At 44.9% G+C, this 18,788-nt stretch overlaps 1 protein-coding gene across 3 annotated transcripts in view; it reads left to right on the forward strand.

Annotated features, from left to right (window-relative positions):
* Positions 1–12,015: 12,015 nt before the first annotated feature.
* The window catches only part of GAN (gigaxonin), a 44,242-nt gene continuing 37,469 nt past the window's right edge, over positions 12,016–18,788 (forward strand). Inside the window, exon 1 of one of the 3 annotated variants that reach the window (XM_038368835.2) lies at positions 12,016–12,277. In XM_038368835.2, coding sequence (XP_038224763.1) covers positions 12,111–12,277 — 167 coding nt within the window. In that variant the 5' untranslated portion in view covers positions 12,016–12,110. Of the gene's footprint in view, positions 12,278–12,310; positions 12,555–18,788 lie in introns of those variants that run through there. The other 2 variants (XM_038368839.2, XM_038368837.2) reach the window with 2 other exon arrangements.

Genomic DNA, 18,788 nt, shown 5'->3' on the forward strand with positions numbered 1-18,788 from the left:
CCTGTAATGTTGTTATATGCATAACAAGGGACCACCTTCTTGGAAATGAGGTACTTATCCCAGGTTCTCAGTACCAGCACTGACCCCCAAGCTATCCCAGTTACTTAAACACACCCTGCTCCTAGAACGCCACCCAAAAGGGGTGAAGCTTCAGGTGACAGTTTAACTCTCTCAGGAGCATGCAGCAATTATGATCACACACCTTGCACAGTCTAACATCTTTATGCTTTTCTTTACTTAATCAATCATACAAAACAAATGCATGTCCTGGCTTCAGTTTCCTCATACCCTAGGCCAGTGGTCCCCAACCTTTCTGTGGGAATAGCATATTCCTATTCCCAGAAGGCTGTGGTGGGCGCCAGACACCATGCCACCGAAAAGTGGCAGTGACAAGAAGTGTCGCAACCGAAATGCCGCCGAGAAAAGGCAACGCAGGCACCACATGGGGGACCCCTGCCCTAGGCCATTCTTTGGGTGGTCTAGAGTCCCTGGGGTCATCTGAACTCAGGAAAGTAGGCAGGGACTCCTGGCCCCATGCAGTTTCTATATGCTATGTGACCTCTTCCTCCTGGTACCCCTTACCCAGCTGTGTGACCTTCAGGGCTGGCTCTAGGATTTTTGCCGCCCCAAGCAAAAAATTTGCTGCCCCCAAGCTCCAAGAGCGCCACTGCCCAAGCAAAAAAAAAAAAAGGATGACCGGAATGCTGCCCCTGCACGTGCTTGCTTAGCTGGTGCCTAGAGCCGGTCCTGGTGACCTTGCACTCTTTCCTGCTCTCTGTTTCCTCTTCCCATATGAGCCCTGTTCCTCTGTGTTCTTTATTGTAAACCACTCCTGGACACCTGGCCTCCTTTGTTCTATATCTGGTAAATTTCCACTGCTCCTACCTTACTCCCTCCTTTCACACAAGGTAAGAGAGATAACTTAGGGCCTATCTGCACTGCAGGTATAACTGTGCGCTAACAGGTGTTGTCTATCATTGCTCCAGCTAGGCATTTGCACCAGGATCAGTTTGGAGCATCTGTGTTCTAATATGGATATGCTGTTGTTGCAGTGGACAGGACAAATATTCCCTAATGTGATTAGAAAACTCTTTTTTCTCTCCCCATACTTGCCGTTTAAAAAATTGTTAGAGCACAGTGGTGCTAAAGCACTGCAGACAAGCATGGTAGTGTATGACTATTTTTGTACTAAGAAAAGGAGTACTTGTGGCATCTTAGAGACTAACAAATTTATTAGAGCATAAGCTTTCGTGAGCTACAGCTCACTTCATCGGATGCATTTGCTGTAGCTCATGAAAGCTTATGCTCTAATAAATTTGTTAGTCTCTAAGGTGCCACAAGTACTCCTTTTCTTTTTGCGAATACAGACTAACACGGCTGCTACTCTGAAACCTATTTTTGTACTGTAACTGGGCCAGGGGTGAAAGTAACTGAGGACACTTAATGGTATGGGGTGGTGGGCATGCCTCTGGCCTGTGGAAGGGGCGGGGCTCGGGGGTCAGCATCCTCCAGCCAGCCCTTCCATGCTGCATGGTCCTTGCCACCCGGGGCCCCGGACGCCGCTGCTGCGGTAGTGGCAGCAGCATCCAGAGCCCCGGGCCCTTTTAAATCGCAGGCCCCAGGATAGCTGCTCTCTTTGCCCCACCCCCCCTGGCCTGTCGGTGTGGGGGGGGGGGGCAAAAGGGGCAGGGACATTAAAGCGCTACAGGGTCCTTTGCCATGGCAGTGTTTTAATGTCCCTGCCCCTTTTGTCTCCCCTGAGGGAGCCCCACATGAGAATATCCCACAGCCCGGTGTTAGGGCACTCAGGTGGCAGATCCATTTTCAAAGCCCTTCTCCCCACCCAGGTGGAGGGGGACTTGAACTGGGGGTCTCCTACATCCCAGCTGAGTACCCTAACCATTGAGCCAAAAGTGATGAGGGAGTTCAGCCTCTTCCTCCCTCCATTTTGTGCAAGCTTTCCTATAAGGGCCTGGTTCAGTAAGTGAGCTATGAGCACACTTACAGGATCACGCCTGTAGGCAAAGGAACGCCTACTTTCCCCTAGTTTGTGCATCACTTTTGGGCATAGGCATTCAGACACCTGGCATGGAGCTGCCGTGCAGATATGCAGAGGCAGAAACATAGGCACAGAGGGAACGTTTACTGCAAAAATGTAGATGCAAATGTTTTTGTGAATCCCAGTCAAGCCTGATTCTGGGATTTAGGTACCTAAAGTGGCAGTTAGGCACCTAAATCCTTTTATGGATCTAGCCCATAATATCAAAATGGCTTGAAGCCAGACTCTAAATTAATCATGCAGTTTTGGGCATCCAACTATTTGCATGCACTCAAATAGATTTCTACCCTAAAATTTAAAGAGCCATTTCACAATGTGATGTGCATGCACAAATAGTAGTCTGAGGTTTTCAAGACATACATACACCACTCCTCTCCCAGTGTCCTAGAACTTGACCCACTAAGGAACAGATTGATTACCATTTGTGATACAGCATGGCCAGAAAGCAGCAGGAGAGTGATATAAGAGAGACATGCAAGTCCCAGGATGAGGAAAAGCCTTATTCCCTGTAGAGGGAAGAAAGGTTTCTATAGATTAATTAAAAGCACCTGAAGCCAATTAGAGCACTTGAAGCTAGTCACCTGATTAAAAAAACCCTGCTTCAATCAGCTAGGGGAAGGAGTTGGAGCAGTGCTGTGGCTGGCTAGAAGACCAAGACCCTAGGTAAAGAGACACCTGGCTTGTGCAGAGAGGGCAGGAAGCCCCACAAGCTGAAGAGCAGGAGAGGGAAGTAGCCCAGGGGAAGGAAGTACTAGTTCAAGTGGTTTACCACTATCCCTTAGGCTGGGACCCGGAGTAGAGGGTGCGCCCGGTCCCTCCCTCTCCACTACCCTTCTCTGGGTTCCTAGTGGGATAGTAGATACCCTAGTTCAGGGGCAGGAAACTGTGCCCTGAACACAACCCTCCCCCCAAAAGAAGAGGAAGTGCGGGACCCATCATAATCATACTGGCAATTTGCCACACATTTGATAAGTAACACAATAACACCACCAGTGTGGAAAACTACACTTACAATAAGAGCGATTATTTCCATTCTTTGGAGAGTGCCATTTTAAAAGAAAGCCAACCTACTGCCCTTTATCTGCAAACATTCATGTAAAATAACTCTCATCTTTACAACTTGTTAGGCTTCAGCCTTCAAGTGAAAAAACAGGTGTTTAACCACCACTGCAGGCTTCACTTTAGTAACGATGTGGGGTTTGGACTCCATCTGTAGTAGAAAACTCATTGTTCATGTTAATTACCATAGACTTGGTTGTCAATGTACAGTAAATGTGATTCTTAACCCAGTCAACTTCTTTAACCTAGTCTGCTTTGGGACTTTCTGACACTGGTAGACATAAAATATGGTACAGAAAAATGTTTTCCAAGAATAATTCAGATCTGTCTACTAATTTCTAAATAAGTATTTGGGATTTATGTTGAAGTTAGAAAAACAGTCAAAAGTCATTGTAAGACTTATTTTCTTTATTCATCGCTTTATTATGCCTGAGCTGCTCCATACATATTGGGTTATGTAATGCAGGGCGTGTTAACATTATTTCTACTGTCTGATTAAAATGAGAAACAGTACAAATGAAGAAAATTTTCAGATTCAACTAAAAGCCACTTACCAACCCAAAAGTATACTCCAGCTCCCATTGACTTGAAAGCAAGATGGTTTGGGCTACAACTTTTTAAATTCCCAACCTACCCATCCAAATTGATCCCTGTGGAATCAAGAATAAAATCACCCAAAAAGTTGCTCCAGCAGAATTGTGGAAGAAGTTTCTTCTTTTAAGATGTAACTTGTGGCTAATTATGACAATACTGTCACTTGTAGGCTGAGAATATCAAGGAGTGTGTGTTTTTGCAGACTGGGACAGGGCTCACTGATTACTCTGGTGTGGCAACTTGGCATAAATCTATGCCAGTGGAAAGGATATGTAGTAATCAGATGTATATCACAATGACTTGGACTCCTGCCATTCTTCATTATGAACAAAACTGAAAGGCTTCATTCTCCTCTTGCACCAATATAGATCTAGAGACTACCAGTGTAAGTCAGAGGAGAATCTAGCCTGGTGCCTTCAAACTGTAGTAATGTAGTTTAACTGGCCCCAATCGAATTTAGAAAACAAGAAATTATTGTGCAGCAGAATCAGGCCAGTCGGGATATAATTACTCCGGAGATGTGACCATTGGCCCTCTAACTGGTACCAGTACTCGTGATCTTTATCAACTAACCCAAATGTTTCATTAAATGGCCCAAACAACAAAGCAGGACAATTATTTTGTCCTACTAAAACTGTGTATTATTTGTTACATCTTCCCTTATTGACCTACATATACTATATGAGGAACTAAGTCATGGTTTACTAATTTGAAGGAAAACCAGACACACAACCATGTTTTCCCTATGTAATAACCCACGCCGCTGGCAGTAGAAACATAACACCTTACTTGTTTTTAAATAAATCAGGCCACTTAATGACAGCTTTCAAACTAATTTATTCAAAGCACTACTCCCTTGGTTACGCAAGCCCCAAAGTATGAGTTATAATGTTCCTTTCAATATATACTGCAGGTGCAGAGTGCTTGCAACTCCCACCCACCTCAACAGTTGAGGGGCCTTAGCACCTCCTTGAGTCTCCCCAGCCCAACCCCACCCAGTACCTTGCACCCAAGTGGAAGATTTAGCCTGCTGATATTTAAAAATATATATTTATCCATGTTTTATATCACACTGACCATGTAGTGGAAAGTATTTCACTGCTGGGGTTCTAAATCACGTAGTACCCTCTATTTTTGTGTTTTTCTTTCTTTCATGCTGTACAAGGACATTAAGCACATACTCAGTTTCTGGCAACATTCTTTTTCAGATGTGCACAACAAACCTGGAACATGATATTCTTGTTCTGTGACACCCATTCAGCAAAGCACATCAACAAGTGTCTAACTGTAAGTTTTGGCTTCAATGAGCCTATTCACATATTTAAAAGCTAAGTACTTGCTTCAGTGCCTTGCTGTACCAGGGCCTATCGTGCAGATCTCCCAGCGCCATCACTAGATCTGTGCCTTCATGAAGAACAAAATATCATAGTCTACGGATGCTGTGTGGCTTGGAGAGGAGAAAGTTGCCTTTGCAAAACCACTCATTATTTCACCTTCTCATGTTAAAATTTTATTTAAGGCTATTACATTTTGATTCTTCCGGTAGCAAGACAGTTGAACAAGACACCATCAAGCTGTTTAAGCCATACACTTAACATATGATAAAAGATAGTATAAATTTATGTCCTCCTGATTTCAAGTATATTTTTGTTGTTAAAATAATTTCTGATCTCTGCTTTAAAGAAAAGCGAGTAACAAAAATATGCATCTGAGCTGGTATATAAGGGGATCAGACACACTGTAACTTTGATAGAGCAGCATCACAGTTTTTAAGGCATTTGTATTCACTGCCAAATTGTAATTTTGATATCACTTAAACACTGAATGTTATTAAGGAAAGGAGAATCAGCTGGAATCAGGCCATTTCCTAATGTGCAATGAAGGCATGTTAAATATATGGCCTGAAAATCTTGTGTAGAGTTCTTTTTTAAATAAAGTCTCTATAACTTGAAAAGGGCCAGCCTCTGGTTCCCTTCTGGGAAGGTTACTTTAGCTGGCAGCTGCAGCTCTGAAAAGAATGAATGAATCCAAATAAATCTTGCTTTATTTATTTCTTATTTTCTTAAGTTTTTTCTTGTTAATGGTTAGTCTTTAGTTTCTCCTAATGTGAAAAGATGTCTTTCCAACAAAAGTATCAGATTATATAGAAAAAACATAAATATTGTAAAAAGCAGAATAAAGATTGAAGATGTGAACCTGAATTTGGGTGACTGATTTCCAGAACCCCCCCCAAAAGGAAAAACTGACTCACCAGCCTTATTTTATTTTTGCCTCAGCTTATTGCCCCTCCGTTTTAAAATTACCCTAGCAATACTGCCTTCAGGGATTTCCACTACCCAATAGTTCTGATAGAAAAGAATTGAAGGTCCAATCTCGCATGTTGCCATAAATTCTCATTGACATCAAACCCTTGGGGTTCTCCTGAGACTATCATGAGGAGGAAGAGGTGGAATTATATTTTAACTTTTGAGATAACACAAGTCCATTGAAGCTGGACTAAACCCACCATTTCATTTCCCAAATAAAAACTGAGGTAGACTAAAACCACCAATATATTTCACATTGGGCATTGGATAGCGTCAAATACTCTGGTGGTTTAAGACTTTGCCCTCAGCACAAAAACTACCATAACACTCCATCCCTTCCCCATTTTTGGCAAATTTCAGCATTAAGAGCAAGAATTGAATGGTATGAGCAAAGAGACAGAACAGACAGATCCAGGTCAAAGTTGAGGCACATTGGCAGGAAAATTTAGTGAAGCTTGCCCAGTAGTGCCTGTGCTGTAGCTGTTTTGAAGTGGAATTCTTCAATCTCTAACCCAGTCATGCTGCCACCTTTCTCCTGTGTCTCTCAACTATGGTCAAACAGACTGTCACCTTTTTTCAAAGCCAAATTCACTTTAAAGGAATACAGGCCAAAATTATTTTTATTTTACAAAACTATTTCCTCTCCTGTGTTGCAAACAACAATTTGATTAGACCTGGAAGAATATTTAAATCTAAATTTTCTTCACTCTGCTTTCCATTCTTTTCTGCTTCAGCAAGGTAAGTGAGTCAGTTTCTTCTTTGGGTCTCATGCACTAGATAGGATATGGCATTGTTTGGTTGGAGATTCTGTGAGAACTCTGTCCATTTTAACTTTGTTTTTAAAACTTTTACAACCCTAAAGACCAATAGAAATGTTTGTATACTGGAAAACAACACACAGCAAGACACACATTCACAACCCTTCCCCCCACAACTCCCCAAATTGAACATTGGGCTGAAAGTGACCTGATAATAACCCTTTAAAGCAATTTGTGATCTATAGAATTTGCCTTCATGGCATTGCACACCTGAGTCATATACAGAAGTGGTGTGCTTCTAGCTAGTTAAAGCATCCCCTAGGACATGTATACCTTTAATAATAGAATGTAGAGTTTGGAAGGGGCTGAGTGCATATCTTTCAAACCCTACATTCTATTATTGAAGGTATACATGTTCTGGGGGATACTTTAGCTAGAGGTGTGATCGTGTCCTGGGGCAAACTAAACCAATGTAAGGCCTTGTCTGTACACAAAAGTATATGATTAAAGTGGTATAACTGCCCCTAGCGTAGCCAAGCTGCTATACAATCCATTTTGGCTTTCTCCCACTTGCTCTTTGTCAGTCCAAGGCGAGAGCTGCTGAGTTTTTCCAAAAGCCAGCTTTTGTTAGGTGCAAACTGTTCGGTCCTTGGGGCTCCATTGTCTTTCCTGATCCTCCACTGATATGGTTTCAGCCAGTTTCAGCCAGTCCTCTAATGACCCTTTTATATCACCCCAAATGGTTCTGTAACACCCTCCCTCAGGTCTCCAGCTCTGCCTTTGGCACCCAATGGAGAGCAATCTCCAGTCAAATTACTACTGGCAAGCATATTATTCATGAAAATATTATTAAAAATTCCCACTGTGTCACATCTCTTTCCCCTTTGAGAGCAAACTGAGTGGGGTCACTTTAACCAGTGACCTAGGGAAGTTTGAACCTCCAGTCATTATTCATAGACGTTACAGCATAGTTCCCATCCACTTGGTAGCTATCCTATGGGGCACTTTCAAGATTCTTATGTACAGCACAGTTTTCATAGCACAGTACGGAGCAGTTCCACATCCTCCCCTTAGGACTTGTCTGAGATGACACTAGTAGTGTGCATATAGGGAGTTTTATGTACCGCTCTACTCTTTTGCCATCCCAAAACCTTTAGCTTTGAAACTGGAATGGGATCCTGCCATCACCTCTGCCCACTCACCTTCCAGGGGGTGAGGAGGGCAGTGATCCCACATTCCTCCATGTGTCAGCCATCTTGGCTGCAGCCTGGGGTGTCCTTACCTCTAGTGGGGGTAGGAAATGACCCCCCTCTTGAGCATTTGGGGGGATCCAGGTAGGTTTATTCACCTGGAAAGCTCATCTTAACCTAGCCATATTTCTGGGACTCTGGAGAGGCAGGATAGCATGGTGCTCCCCAGCACTGACAGACCCCCCCCGCCCCGGAGTTGTGTCTTCAGCCCAGGATTGTGCATATGGGAGGAACACATTTCCCCTTTTGGGATCAACCTGTTGCCCCCCACCCGGTAGGAAGTGATTTGGGGATCTCTTGGTTAAGAGAACCCACCATGACTATGGCCACCACATGACAATATGCTTCTTTTACTAGCAGCATTCTGGTTGCTTTACTTTTCTCTGGGGCTTCTCTCATGCCAAGACAGGGCAAACATGTTTGGCAGTCCTCGTTCCCTGCATGTGTCTCCTTGTGCTCAGCTCTGCCTCTGCTTCTGAGTAAGGATAGGCAGTGAGCTTGCTCCTTTGGTCATAGCATTGGGCTCGAGGGGCGTCACTCCTTAGCTAGTGTGACTCACGCATCCAGTGTGGAGATGCATGGGAGCTCTTCTTCCCACCACCCCACTCAGTTTCAGGTGTGTGCTTACGGACAGGAAGGTGTCCTGAGCTTAACAGCCTTTCCCTTGTGTTATCGTAAAGGGGAAAAAACCCCTCCTGCCAACCACTCCATTTGCATTTTGGCTAACACCTTGTGTGCAGCTCTCTGGCTCCCTGTCAGCGCCTGGTTCAAGCCCTTGGCTGTTACAAGAAGAGTCACTGGGTTTTGTCTTAAAGTGATGCAGTCATTCCTAATGAGGATGTCAAAGGCGAGATCATGAGGAACCCTGCTACCGATCGCTCCTGTGTCTGTACAGGCATTCAAGCAGTAGGCAGGGCACATGGCTTCACATTTGGAACCTTAATCCGAGTTGTACATCCCTTCAGCGTTTGATGGAGTTTTACCACACAGGGTTTGCCAAGAGTTCTCTGCCCCAGAATCTCTCTACCACATGAATATCTCCCCATTAACTATCACCTATCCTCCAAAGCACTTACAATCCCTCCCAGCTCGGTATCATATGCAAATTTTATAAGTATACCCTCTAAGCCATTATCTAAATCACTGAGGAAGATATTGAACAGAACCAGACCCACAACTGATCCCAGTGGGGTGTCACACCATTGGTGTTTTGCAGATCCAGAAACTTTTTCCTATGAGCCTCAGTTGTCAATTCAAGCTTAATCAGTAGAGCCTTTTTGAACAGTTCATAGTCCCCAGTATCACCTCCATCCATTTGGCTATATGCCTCTATCACCTTGGGAGCAAGTATGGGGGTGACGACGGTGGTGCCAGTCCACAGGATCAACCTAGTTCAAACTAAAGAAGTACCTGTGGCACCTTAGAGACTAACAAATTTATAAGAGCATAAGCTTTCGTGAGCTACAGCTCACTTCATCGGATGCATTTGGTGGAAAAAACAGAGGGGAGATTGATACACACACACACACACACACACACACACACACAGAACATCATCAAGTACTCCTTTTCTTTTTGCGAATACAGACTAACACGGCTGCTACTCTGAAACTAGTTCAAACTGCAAGCCTTCTCAAAGGCAGTGAGATAGTCATCTATGTCCCTCCCACACCTTAAATTGAGGCCACAATTTGGTATGCAGGTTTCCCCTGGTCTCTCCCATCAGTGCAATATCACACCTTTAGTTAAACAAGTACAACTTTTCATTTCATAAAAGCATACAATATCAGGGTTGGAAGGGACCTCAGGAGGTCATCTAGTCCAATCCTCAGCTAAATCGTCCCAGCCAGGGCTTTGTCAAGCCTGACCTTGAAAACCTCTAAGGAAGGAGATTCCACCATCTCCCTAGGTAACCATTCCAGTGCTTCACCACCCACCTAGTGAAAAAGTTTTTCCTAACATCCAACCTAAACCTCCCCCACTACAACTTGAGACCCTTACTCCTTGTTCTGTCATATGGTACCACTGAGAACAGTCTAGATCCATCCTTTTTGGAACCCTCCTTCAGGTAGTTGAAAGCAGCCATCAAATCCCCCCTCATTCTTCTCTTCTGCAGACTAAACAAACCCAGTTCCCTCAGCCTCTCCTCATAAGTCATGTGCTCCAGCCCCGTAATCATTTTTGTTGCCCTCCACTGGACTCTTTACAATTTTTCCACATCCTTCTTGTAGTGTGGGGCCCAAAACTGGACACAGTACTCCAGATGAGGCCTCACCAATGTTGAATAGAGAGGAATGATTATGTCCCTCGATCTGCTGGCAATGCCCCTACTTATATAGCCCAAAATGCCGTTAGCCTTCTTGGCAACAAGGGCACATTGTTGACTCATATCCAGCTTCTCATCCACAGTAACCCCTAAGTCCTTTTCTGCAGAACTGCTGCTGAGCCATTCGGTCCCTAGTCTGTAGCGGTGCCTGGGATTCTCCCATCCTAAGTGCACGACTCTGCATTTGTCCTTGTTGAACACCATCAGATTTCTTTTGGCCCAATCCTCTAATTTGTCTAGGGCCCTCTGTATCCTATCCCTACCCTCCAGCATATCTACCTCTCCTCCCAGTTTAGTGTCATCCGCAAACTTGCTGAGGGTGCAATCCACGCCATCCTCCAGAACATTAATGAAGATATTGAACAAAACCGGCCCCAGGACCGACCCTTGGGGCACTCCACTTGATACCGGCTGCCAACTAGACATGGAGCCATTGGTCACTACCCCTTGAGCCTGACGATCTAGCCAGCTTTCTATCCACCTTATAGTCCATTCATCCAGCCCATACTTCTTTAACTTGCTGGCAAGAATACTGTGGGAGACTGTATCAAAAGCTTTGCTAAAGTCAAGGAATAACACATCTACTGCTTTCCCTGCATCCACAGAGCCAGTTATCTCATCATAGAAATCAATTAGGTTAGTCAGGCATGACTTGCCCTTGGTGAATCCATGCTGACTGTTCCTGATCACTTTCCTCTCCTCTAAGTGCTTCAGAATTGATTCCTTGAGGACCTGCTCCATAATTTTTCCAGGGACTAAGGTGAGGCTGACTGGCCTGTAGCTCCCTAGATCCTCCTCCTTTCCTTTTTTAAAGATGGGCACTACATTAGCCCTTTTCCAGTCTTCCAGGAAAACCAAGTCCACATGGATAATGCTTTGCATCCAATTCCAGCCCTTCGATAATGTCAAAAAAGCAAAAGTGATGATGTTCCCCCCCCCCCCATAACTTTCAAAAATAAACAGTTCTCCAGTTTGTGCAGGCCAAGGCACCTTGCACCCAAACATCCGGAAGGCCATGAGACCAGCTACATGAATTCAGAACTGCCCTTGGCAGGGACCTACAAGACTCCCTAGCCTCGAGAACCACCTTCCTTCCCATGTCAGAGCAGTTACAACGGCTGGTGCCAGCAGGAAGGTCCCTGCTTCCTCGGCCCCACAGTGGGGCTCAGGGGAGGCCTCAGAGGGCATGTCTACCCTGCACTACATTGTAACGCCAGGTCGATGGGACCTGGCCTTGCAGACTCACTGTTTCCAAGCCCAGGCTGGCGCACCCACGCTGCCCTGTAAACCTGTGTTTACGCCCGAGTCTGAGGCGCTCACACATCCACGCTGCACTATGCCGCCCTTCTCGCCCGGGCCTATGGCTTGAGCGGCACCCACCCAGCAAGCCAACAGGGCTTGTAGCTAAATCCCAAGCAGCCTCGGCCCTGCGCCACCCCCGCAGCGCAGCCCTAGAGCCAGGGCCTGAGCGCCGGCTGACCCTGAAGGGGGCTGGGGCTCAGCCCTGAGGCGGAGGGGGGACGGCCCCAGCGCGGGAGCGGCGGGCGGCGCGCTGGGAGGGCCGGCCGGCCGGCAGCCTCTCCCCAGCCCCCCGGCCGCCTCTCCCCAGCCCCCCGCGCCTCTCCGGCTCCTCCCCGCCAGGCGGGGCCGGCGGGCGCAGGGAGATGATGTCAGCTCCGAGCCGGGCCGGGGCGGTGAGGGAGGAAGCCGGTAGCCGAGCGAGGCCGAGACGGAGCCGGCCCCGGTCTCGGCGGCGGCATGGCGGGACAGAGCGCGGTGAGCGACCCCCGGCACGCCGCCCGCCTGCTGCGGGCCCTCAGCTCCTTCCGCGAGGAGAGCCGCTTCTGCGACGCGCACCTGGTGCTGGAGGGCGAGGAGATCCCGGTGCAGAAGAACATCCTGGCGGCCGCCAGCCCCTACATCCGGTGAGGGGGCGGCGGGGGCACGTTGACGAGGCCGGGAGCGGGGTCCTGGGGCGCGGGCCGGAGCCTTCGGAGTTGGAGGGAGGCGGGGCCCTGGCGTGTCCGTGAGGGAACGGGGGCCCCGGGCCGCGCTGAGGCGGCTGCTCGGGCCCTGCCTCCGCCTCAAGACCCTCCGCTCCCATCGGCGGAGGCGGGTGAGCCCCGGGCGAGCCCATTGCCCTGCGGGAAGGGCAGCGGGCACAGGGGCCCTGCAAAGCGCAGCTTCTCCCCCCGCCCGAAAGTAAGTTCAGCCCCGCGCGCCAGCCTGGGCACTTGCTGTGTGGGTGCGGGCTCTGCCAGTTCCCCGCCCAGCCCCTCTCTTCCTAGGAGGCCGCCAGGAAATCGATGCGGGAAGGCTGATTTTTCCTTCTGTTTTGTTTACCAACATTATTTATTTAAGTGCTTATCAACTTGTTTCCACTACAACCTGGCAAACACAATCTCAGCTGCGGAGGGACAGGTTTAATTTTGAAAATTTAAGGGGAGAAACATTACGCATTTAGCTTTTTGTCATCCTCCCAGGGGAAATAATTAGAAGGTGGGTGGTTTTTGTGTGTGTGTGTGTGTGTGTGTGTGGGTACACTTGTGGTCATATAACTTTTAAAGCAAAAAAAGCTTTTGTTTTTAAGGAGGAAATCTAATTGCCCTTGGCATTTTGGAGACAAATTGTAAACACCTGAGATGGAAGTTTCGCTATCTGCTATATAGCTATGCTGTCAATTAGATTAAGGCTTTTAATACTTCTAAAGAGAGAGCTGCGACAGTTTAGTGATTAAAACACACAAAAATACATTTTATAAAAGAAAAGTTTAACTTGACCAACTCTGCAATTCAAGTTGATGAAAATTATATAACTGAGTGTAGAATGGTCTGAAATGCCTTTGGGGGAAAAATTATATTCTGTTGCATTAACCCATGCCTTTATTATGAGGTTATTTGTTTGTTAAACAGAATATGTCCCAAACTATTACACTCTGAATACATTTCTCAGACCTGAAGAAGAGCTCTGTGTAAGCTGGAGATCTTGTCTCTCATACCAACAGAAATTGGTGTAATAAAAGATAGTACCTCACCCACTTTCTCTTCCGAACTACTGAGGCAATATTAAGGGCATGATTTAAACCAACAAGCCAGGAAAACAAACGTTAATACTGAGTGGTAGGGAGATTATGAAAGTAAAGGACAGTGTTTCAGTTTGGTTTGTTGTTTCAATAGTATGTACTTTGTATAGTGCTCTCAGAGCAATGCACATATGCTAAGTAATTTCATCTTATAAAGGCTGGGTTTATTGTCTGTCAGATGCTCTAAACAAAGTCATCACTGTAGACTTGGTTATTTGCTTATTGTAAATTCATGTGACGGTTTGGCTCTTCCAGGGTTTGTAAACTAATCATTATCCTGCTTCACTGTTGGTTTAAAGATTTTTTTTTTTTTAAAGCTTGGTTTAGCATTAAATGTATTGCCTGTGTCACAGATGGTGTCAGATGTTTTATTTCTGGCAATATGTAAGCTTCCAGCAGACACTTATTGGTCCTGAAATACACCTATTTTAACTTTAAAACTTTAAACACAATATGAATGGGTTGCTTCTTTCTTTGTACAAAATTTTGCACTTCTCTTAACGTAACAATATAATGAAATGTTCTTTGGATCTCACCAAACATACCATAGCGGAGTCTGCACTGCGAAAACTGGCTGTTGTTGGCAAGGGGGTCACAGTTTAACTGCAAGTGTAGGACAGAACAGACAATAGTCAACACAATCCTGGTTTCTGAATTGGTGCTGAACAATTTGTTCTGGACTGTGCCCACAGTTAAACCATAATTACATTGGGTTCTGGTGCAGCCATTGCTAGCAGTGGGAAACTTTTCTAGTGTAGTCAAAGCTTAAGAATCCACTTATGTGACAATTTTGCCTTTGATGGCAGGGTATTTACAGTATGTGGCAGTGTGTGACTCAGAGTACATGAACTAAAAATGATTTCCATAGATTATTTTTTCAACATTTTAAAGGATTGTACGACCGTTAGCAGGTGACAAATGTCTAATTCTCTTCTTGTACCTGAAGAATGCTCTCTATGGAATAAAAAAAATATCATGCATTTTGAGAGCACATGCACTGCACCCCTCGATAATGTGCTAGAAGAGTTAAGGTTACTTAAGCACAAATCCCACCTTCACAAGGAACTTGCTAATTAAAAGTAACCTTCATTGACATATCTTAACGCTCAAAGATCATGTTACTCTGTTTCCTCATCTCTTCAGTGAATTCCCTTGGGCTTCCAACATAAAACCAGGTTCTTCCAAATCAAACTCTAAAATATAACTGTAATTTTGCCCCTCCCCACCCCCAACCACTTTTTACCAAGGCTGCTCATCTTCCCTACTTCCACCCTTCTCCCTGCCTCCTATACTCTTTTCCTTTTCTTATCCCAGCTGTCTAGCCTGACTTCCTGACTTCTCAGGGTCTTTAGTTGAGCAAAACTGGTAAGGCAGGATACTAGCATTGGAGAACAGAAGTGTCGAGCAGAACTTGACAGTTGAGCAGTTTTTCCTTTCAGATGAAATAGGTCATGGCAAATAAGGGAATTATCTCTTCACATCTAAACGAAAAATTTAGGAAGTAGCCTGTGACTGAGATGTTATGGGAATGTGTGTGTGAAATGTAGAAAGGCTAAAAGCAAGGCAAAAAACAGCTTAAAAATAATGTAGGTCATTTTTATGCATCATAAATGAGTGGTAAAGTGAAAATGATTTTATTACTTTGCTCTGTAGCTCATCTTTAACTTTTATGTAGGTGCTGTGAACATTAGTCCCATTTATTGTTGTACAAACCATATTAATTTTTAAATGGTACTGCATTTCTGAGATCTGCTTGATGTTTGCTATGTTTGGTGTCACTGTAAAATATTCTGGAGCTTGAAGTCATAGAAGCATAGAGTATTGGGTTTGGAAGAGACCTCAGGAAGTCATCTAGTCCAATCCCCTGCTGAAAGCAGGACCAACACCAACTAAATCATTCCAGCCAAGGCTTTGTCAAGCTGGGCCTTAAAAACCTCTAAGGATGGAGATTCCACCACCTCCCTAGGTAACCCTTTCCAGTGCTTCACCACCCATCTAGTGAAATAGTGTTTCCTAATATCCAATCTAGACCGCCCCCACTGCAACTTGAGACCATTGCTTCTTGTTCTGTCATCTGCTACCACTGAGAACAGCCAAGCTCCATCCTCTTTGGAACCCCCTTTCAGGTAGTTAAAGGCTGCTATCAAATTGCCCCTCACTCTTCCCTTCTGCAGACTAAATAACCCTGGTTCCCTCATCCTCTCCTTGTAAATCATGTGCCCCAGCTCCCTGATAGTTTTCGTTGCCCTCCGCTGGACTCTCTCCAATTTGTCCACATCCCTTCTGCAGTGGAGGGACCAAAACTGGACTCAATACTCCAGGTGTGGCCTCACCAGTGCCGAATAGAGGGGAATAATCACTTCCCTCCATCTGCTGGCAATGCTCCTGCTAATACAGCCCAATATGCCATTGGCCTTCTTGGCAACAAGGGCACACTGCTGACTCATATCCAGCTTCTCATCCACTGTAATCCCCGGTCCTTTTCTGCAGAACTGCTGCTTATCCAGTCGTCCAATTTAAGCCTAGACTAAGGATTCTAAATGAGGCCTTGTGTGTCTGTCTTGAGAACTCAGTGCCAGACACCATCTGCTAGGTCTAAACACAATATGGGTTCACTTAACTTCAATGTATAGGTCCCAGTTTAATGTTTAGAATTAATGAAACAATCCTAGAACCTTACCCTAGCCCGGAAAAAGTGGGTGGTTATGCTTGGGAAATCAGATTTGTACTTACCCAGTATGTGAGGTGATACTTTAAATGTAACCAAATTGGGAAGAAGTAGAGATAATCCTTAGAGCACAGGAGTCAAGACTGGAGTTCTGGTTTCTATTTCTTGCTGTGTCACATGCACTGAAACCTTGGGCAAGTCACTGGTGGTCAGATTTTCCAAAGCTGTGTACTGTCTGCCCAAATCAATGTGTAAATACTTAATTTAGGGTGTGTCAGAGAGAGAGGCTCTGCTTGGCATGGCTACAGAGAGGTGCATGGCCTGTTTTTAGATTTGCATGGGGATTGCTTAGACTGATGGTTTTGATCAGGCACATGTATGTCTGGAGGCAAAGATGAGGTGGTTTTCCACTGGTCCTCTGACAAATGGATTACCCACTGAAGTTAAAAATAGCAGCTGCTAAAGGAAAGGAAAGAAGGGTCTGGCAAGTATGCAGCAATTCTGAACCTGCACGGGCTTACCATACAGAAGGTCTACGTATGCTAGTTCCTATCTGCCTTTGCTTCCATGTGGACACCCATATTGCATTAGCTAGGATGCAAATAAAGGAAGTCTGCTTAATCCATGAATATTCGTTGGCTGAAGTGGCAGTAAGGTCTTCACTGCTGAGTTGTCCTGCGGGCTTGTCATGATCTTTCATCTAATCACATTTGTAATACTATGAGGGCAGTGAGATCCAGGGAGGCTGGGTGAGTGCTTCCAAAGGCACTTTATAGATGCACATATTTATCTGATGCCACAATGTGTAACCAGGGCAAAGTTTCTCACTCGCAAGAGGCGGAAGACTTCACCTGCATCTCTGGCACCTGAATCTTGTACATCACTAGGCTTGAGCAGAGGAGAATTACATCATACCATTTTGCAGCCTCTGGAAATGGCCCTTTTGATATCTTGATGTGTGCAAAGGGACTCTGTTACACAACCCAGGGAAGGTGAATAGAGCTAGGTCTGTACTGCTGGTTAGGGGTGTGATGGCTTCTTACAACATTTTTATACTGGCAGAAGCTCTAGTGTAAAAATAATACCTACCCCTTTCATAGGATGTTTCATCATTAGTTCTGAAAGTGCTGTACCAAATGAAATCGCATCATTATCTCCATTTTACAGATGGGAGAAACTGAAGCACAGGGAGGTGAAGTGATTTGCCCAAGGTCACCCAGTAGGCTAGTGACAGAGCCAGGAATAGAATCCAGGTCACCTGAGGCCCAATCAATACTCTAACCACTCGGATCCCCTGCCTCCTGTCAGGGAACTGGTATAAGCTATACCACCAAAAGCATTCTTTTACTGGAATAAGATGCATCTGTATTAAGATTCTTGGCTGGTAGTTTTACCATAATTTTCAATGTGCATACCTAAATCTTTGAAAATCTTAACTGTCTTACATGTGCAGAACAGCAAGGGCCTGCAAAGGCCTACAAACAATGCTGTGTGCTTGCATGAGACTCATTGAAAACATAAGCCTTACTCCCTCTGTGCCTCATTTTTTCCATCTGTATAATTGCTATAATAATGCTTTTCTACTTCACAATACTGTTGGGGCTGTTTAAATTAATATTTGCACTTCTATAGTATCTTTCCTCACAGGATCTTAAAGCACTTTACAAAGTTATTTCTCTCCTTGAATGTTGTGATCTCTTCTGCCTTTTTTAAAAAAGTGATATTCAGTAGGTAACATGCAAAGATTATTTGTCCTAACCTGGGTAATAGCATATTAAAGAACACTATTTACACTGGGCTGGACACTTGGGTACATCTCCACAGCAGTTAACTCAGGTTGTTACTTGGGTGTTGCCCCTTGACCCCCCTCCCCACTTGTCCACACACACGAAAACCCTCTCATGTGTACTCTTGAGTTTAGTGATGCTTTAAATTCCAGGCTAGCTGATCTGGCTGGGGGGGTGTAGGTTAGTGCTCAGCCTAGTAGCTGGCCCACTTTGCACTGAGGACAAAGAATAAATTATTCGAGTACTGATAGTCCTCCAGTGTCTTCCCACAATTGCTCCCATGTACCCAGAAGGACAGACAAGTTCTTCCACAATTCACTGGGAAAAAAATTGTACAGCAGCTCAGCTTACTGCATGCAGCACATGGAATATGACCAGGACTCCTAGCAACACACATGTGATTGCAGCACTGAGGATGCAGTAACTTGATTTGGGATGTGCATTATGGCTGTTCACTCCTGATCTAGGCTGACTTGGGTGCTAAGCACCTGAGTTGACTGCAGTGAAGACATAGCCTAGGATCATTAAAATGATCCTCTAATAGGATCAAATCAGTTCATTTATTTTATGGTAGACCTTGCTGTGTATATGCCTGTGGGGATTATTGTTAACAAAGAAAATTTTTCTGAGGTCATATTTATAGATAAAATAAACTTTATTATACAGTCAGTGCTTTGAAGGATTAAATATTGTATTTGAAATGAAATTTAGACTTTCAGCTACATGGACATGTTTTTGTCCTTCGTTTTCAAACTGTTGCTATGCTTAGCTGCAGTTGACATATGCACATGGTGCTATTACTAAATCTCCTAATTTAGTAATATATCTATTATCACATCTTACTTTTTCTCTAGTAATCTAATTTGGTTTGTCTCCAGTACAATAATCTATGTAAAAAT

Source organism: Dermochelys coriacea, chromosome 12 (assembly GCF_009764565.3).
Source record: "Dermochelys coriacea isolate rDerCor1 chromosome 12, rDerCor1.pri.v4, whole genome shotgun sequence".
Classification (NCBI taxonomy): domain Eukaryota; kingdom Metazoa; phylum Chordata; order Testudines; family Dermochelyidae; genus Dermochelys; species Dermochelys coriacea.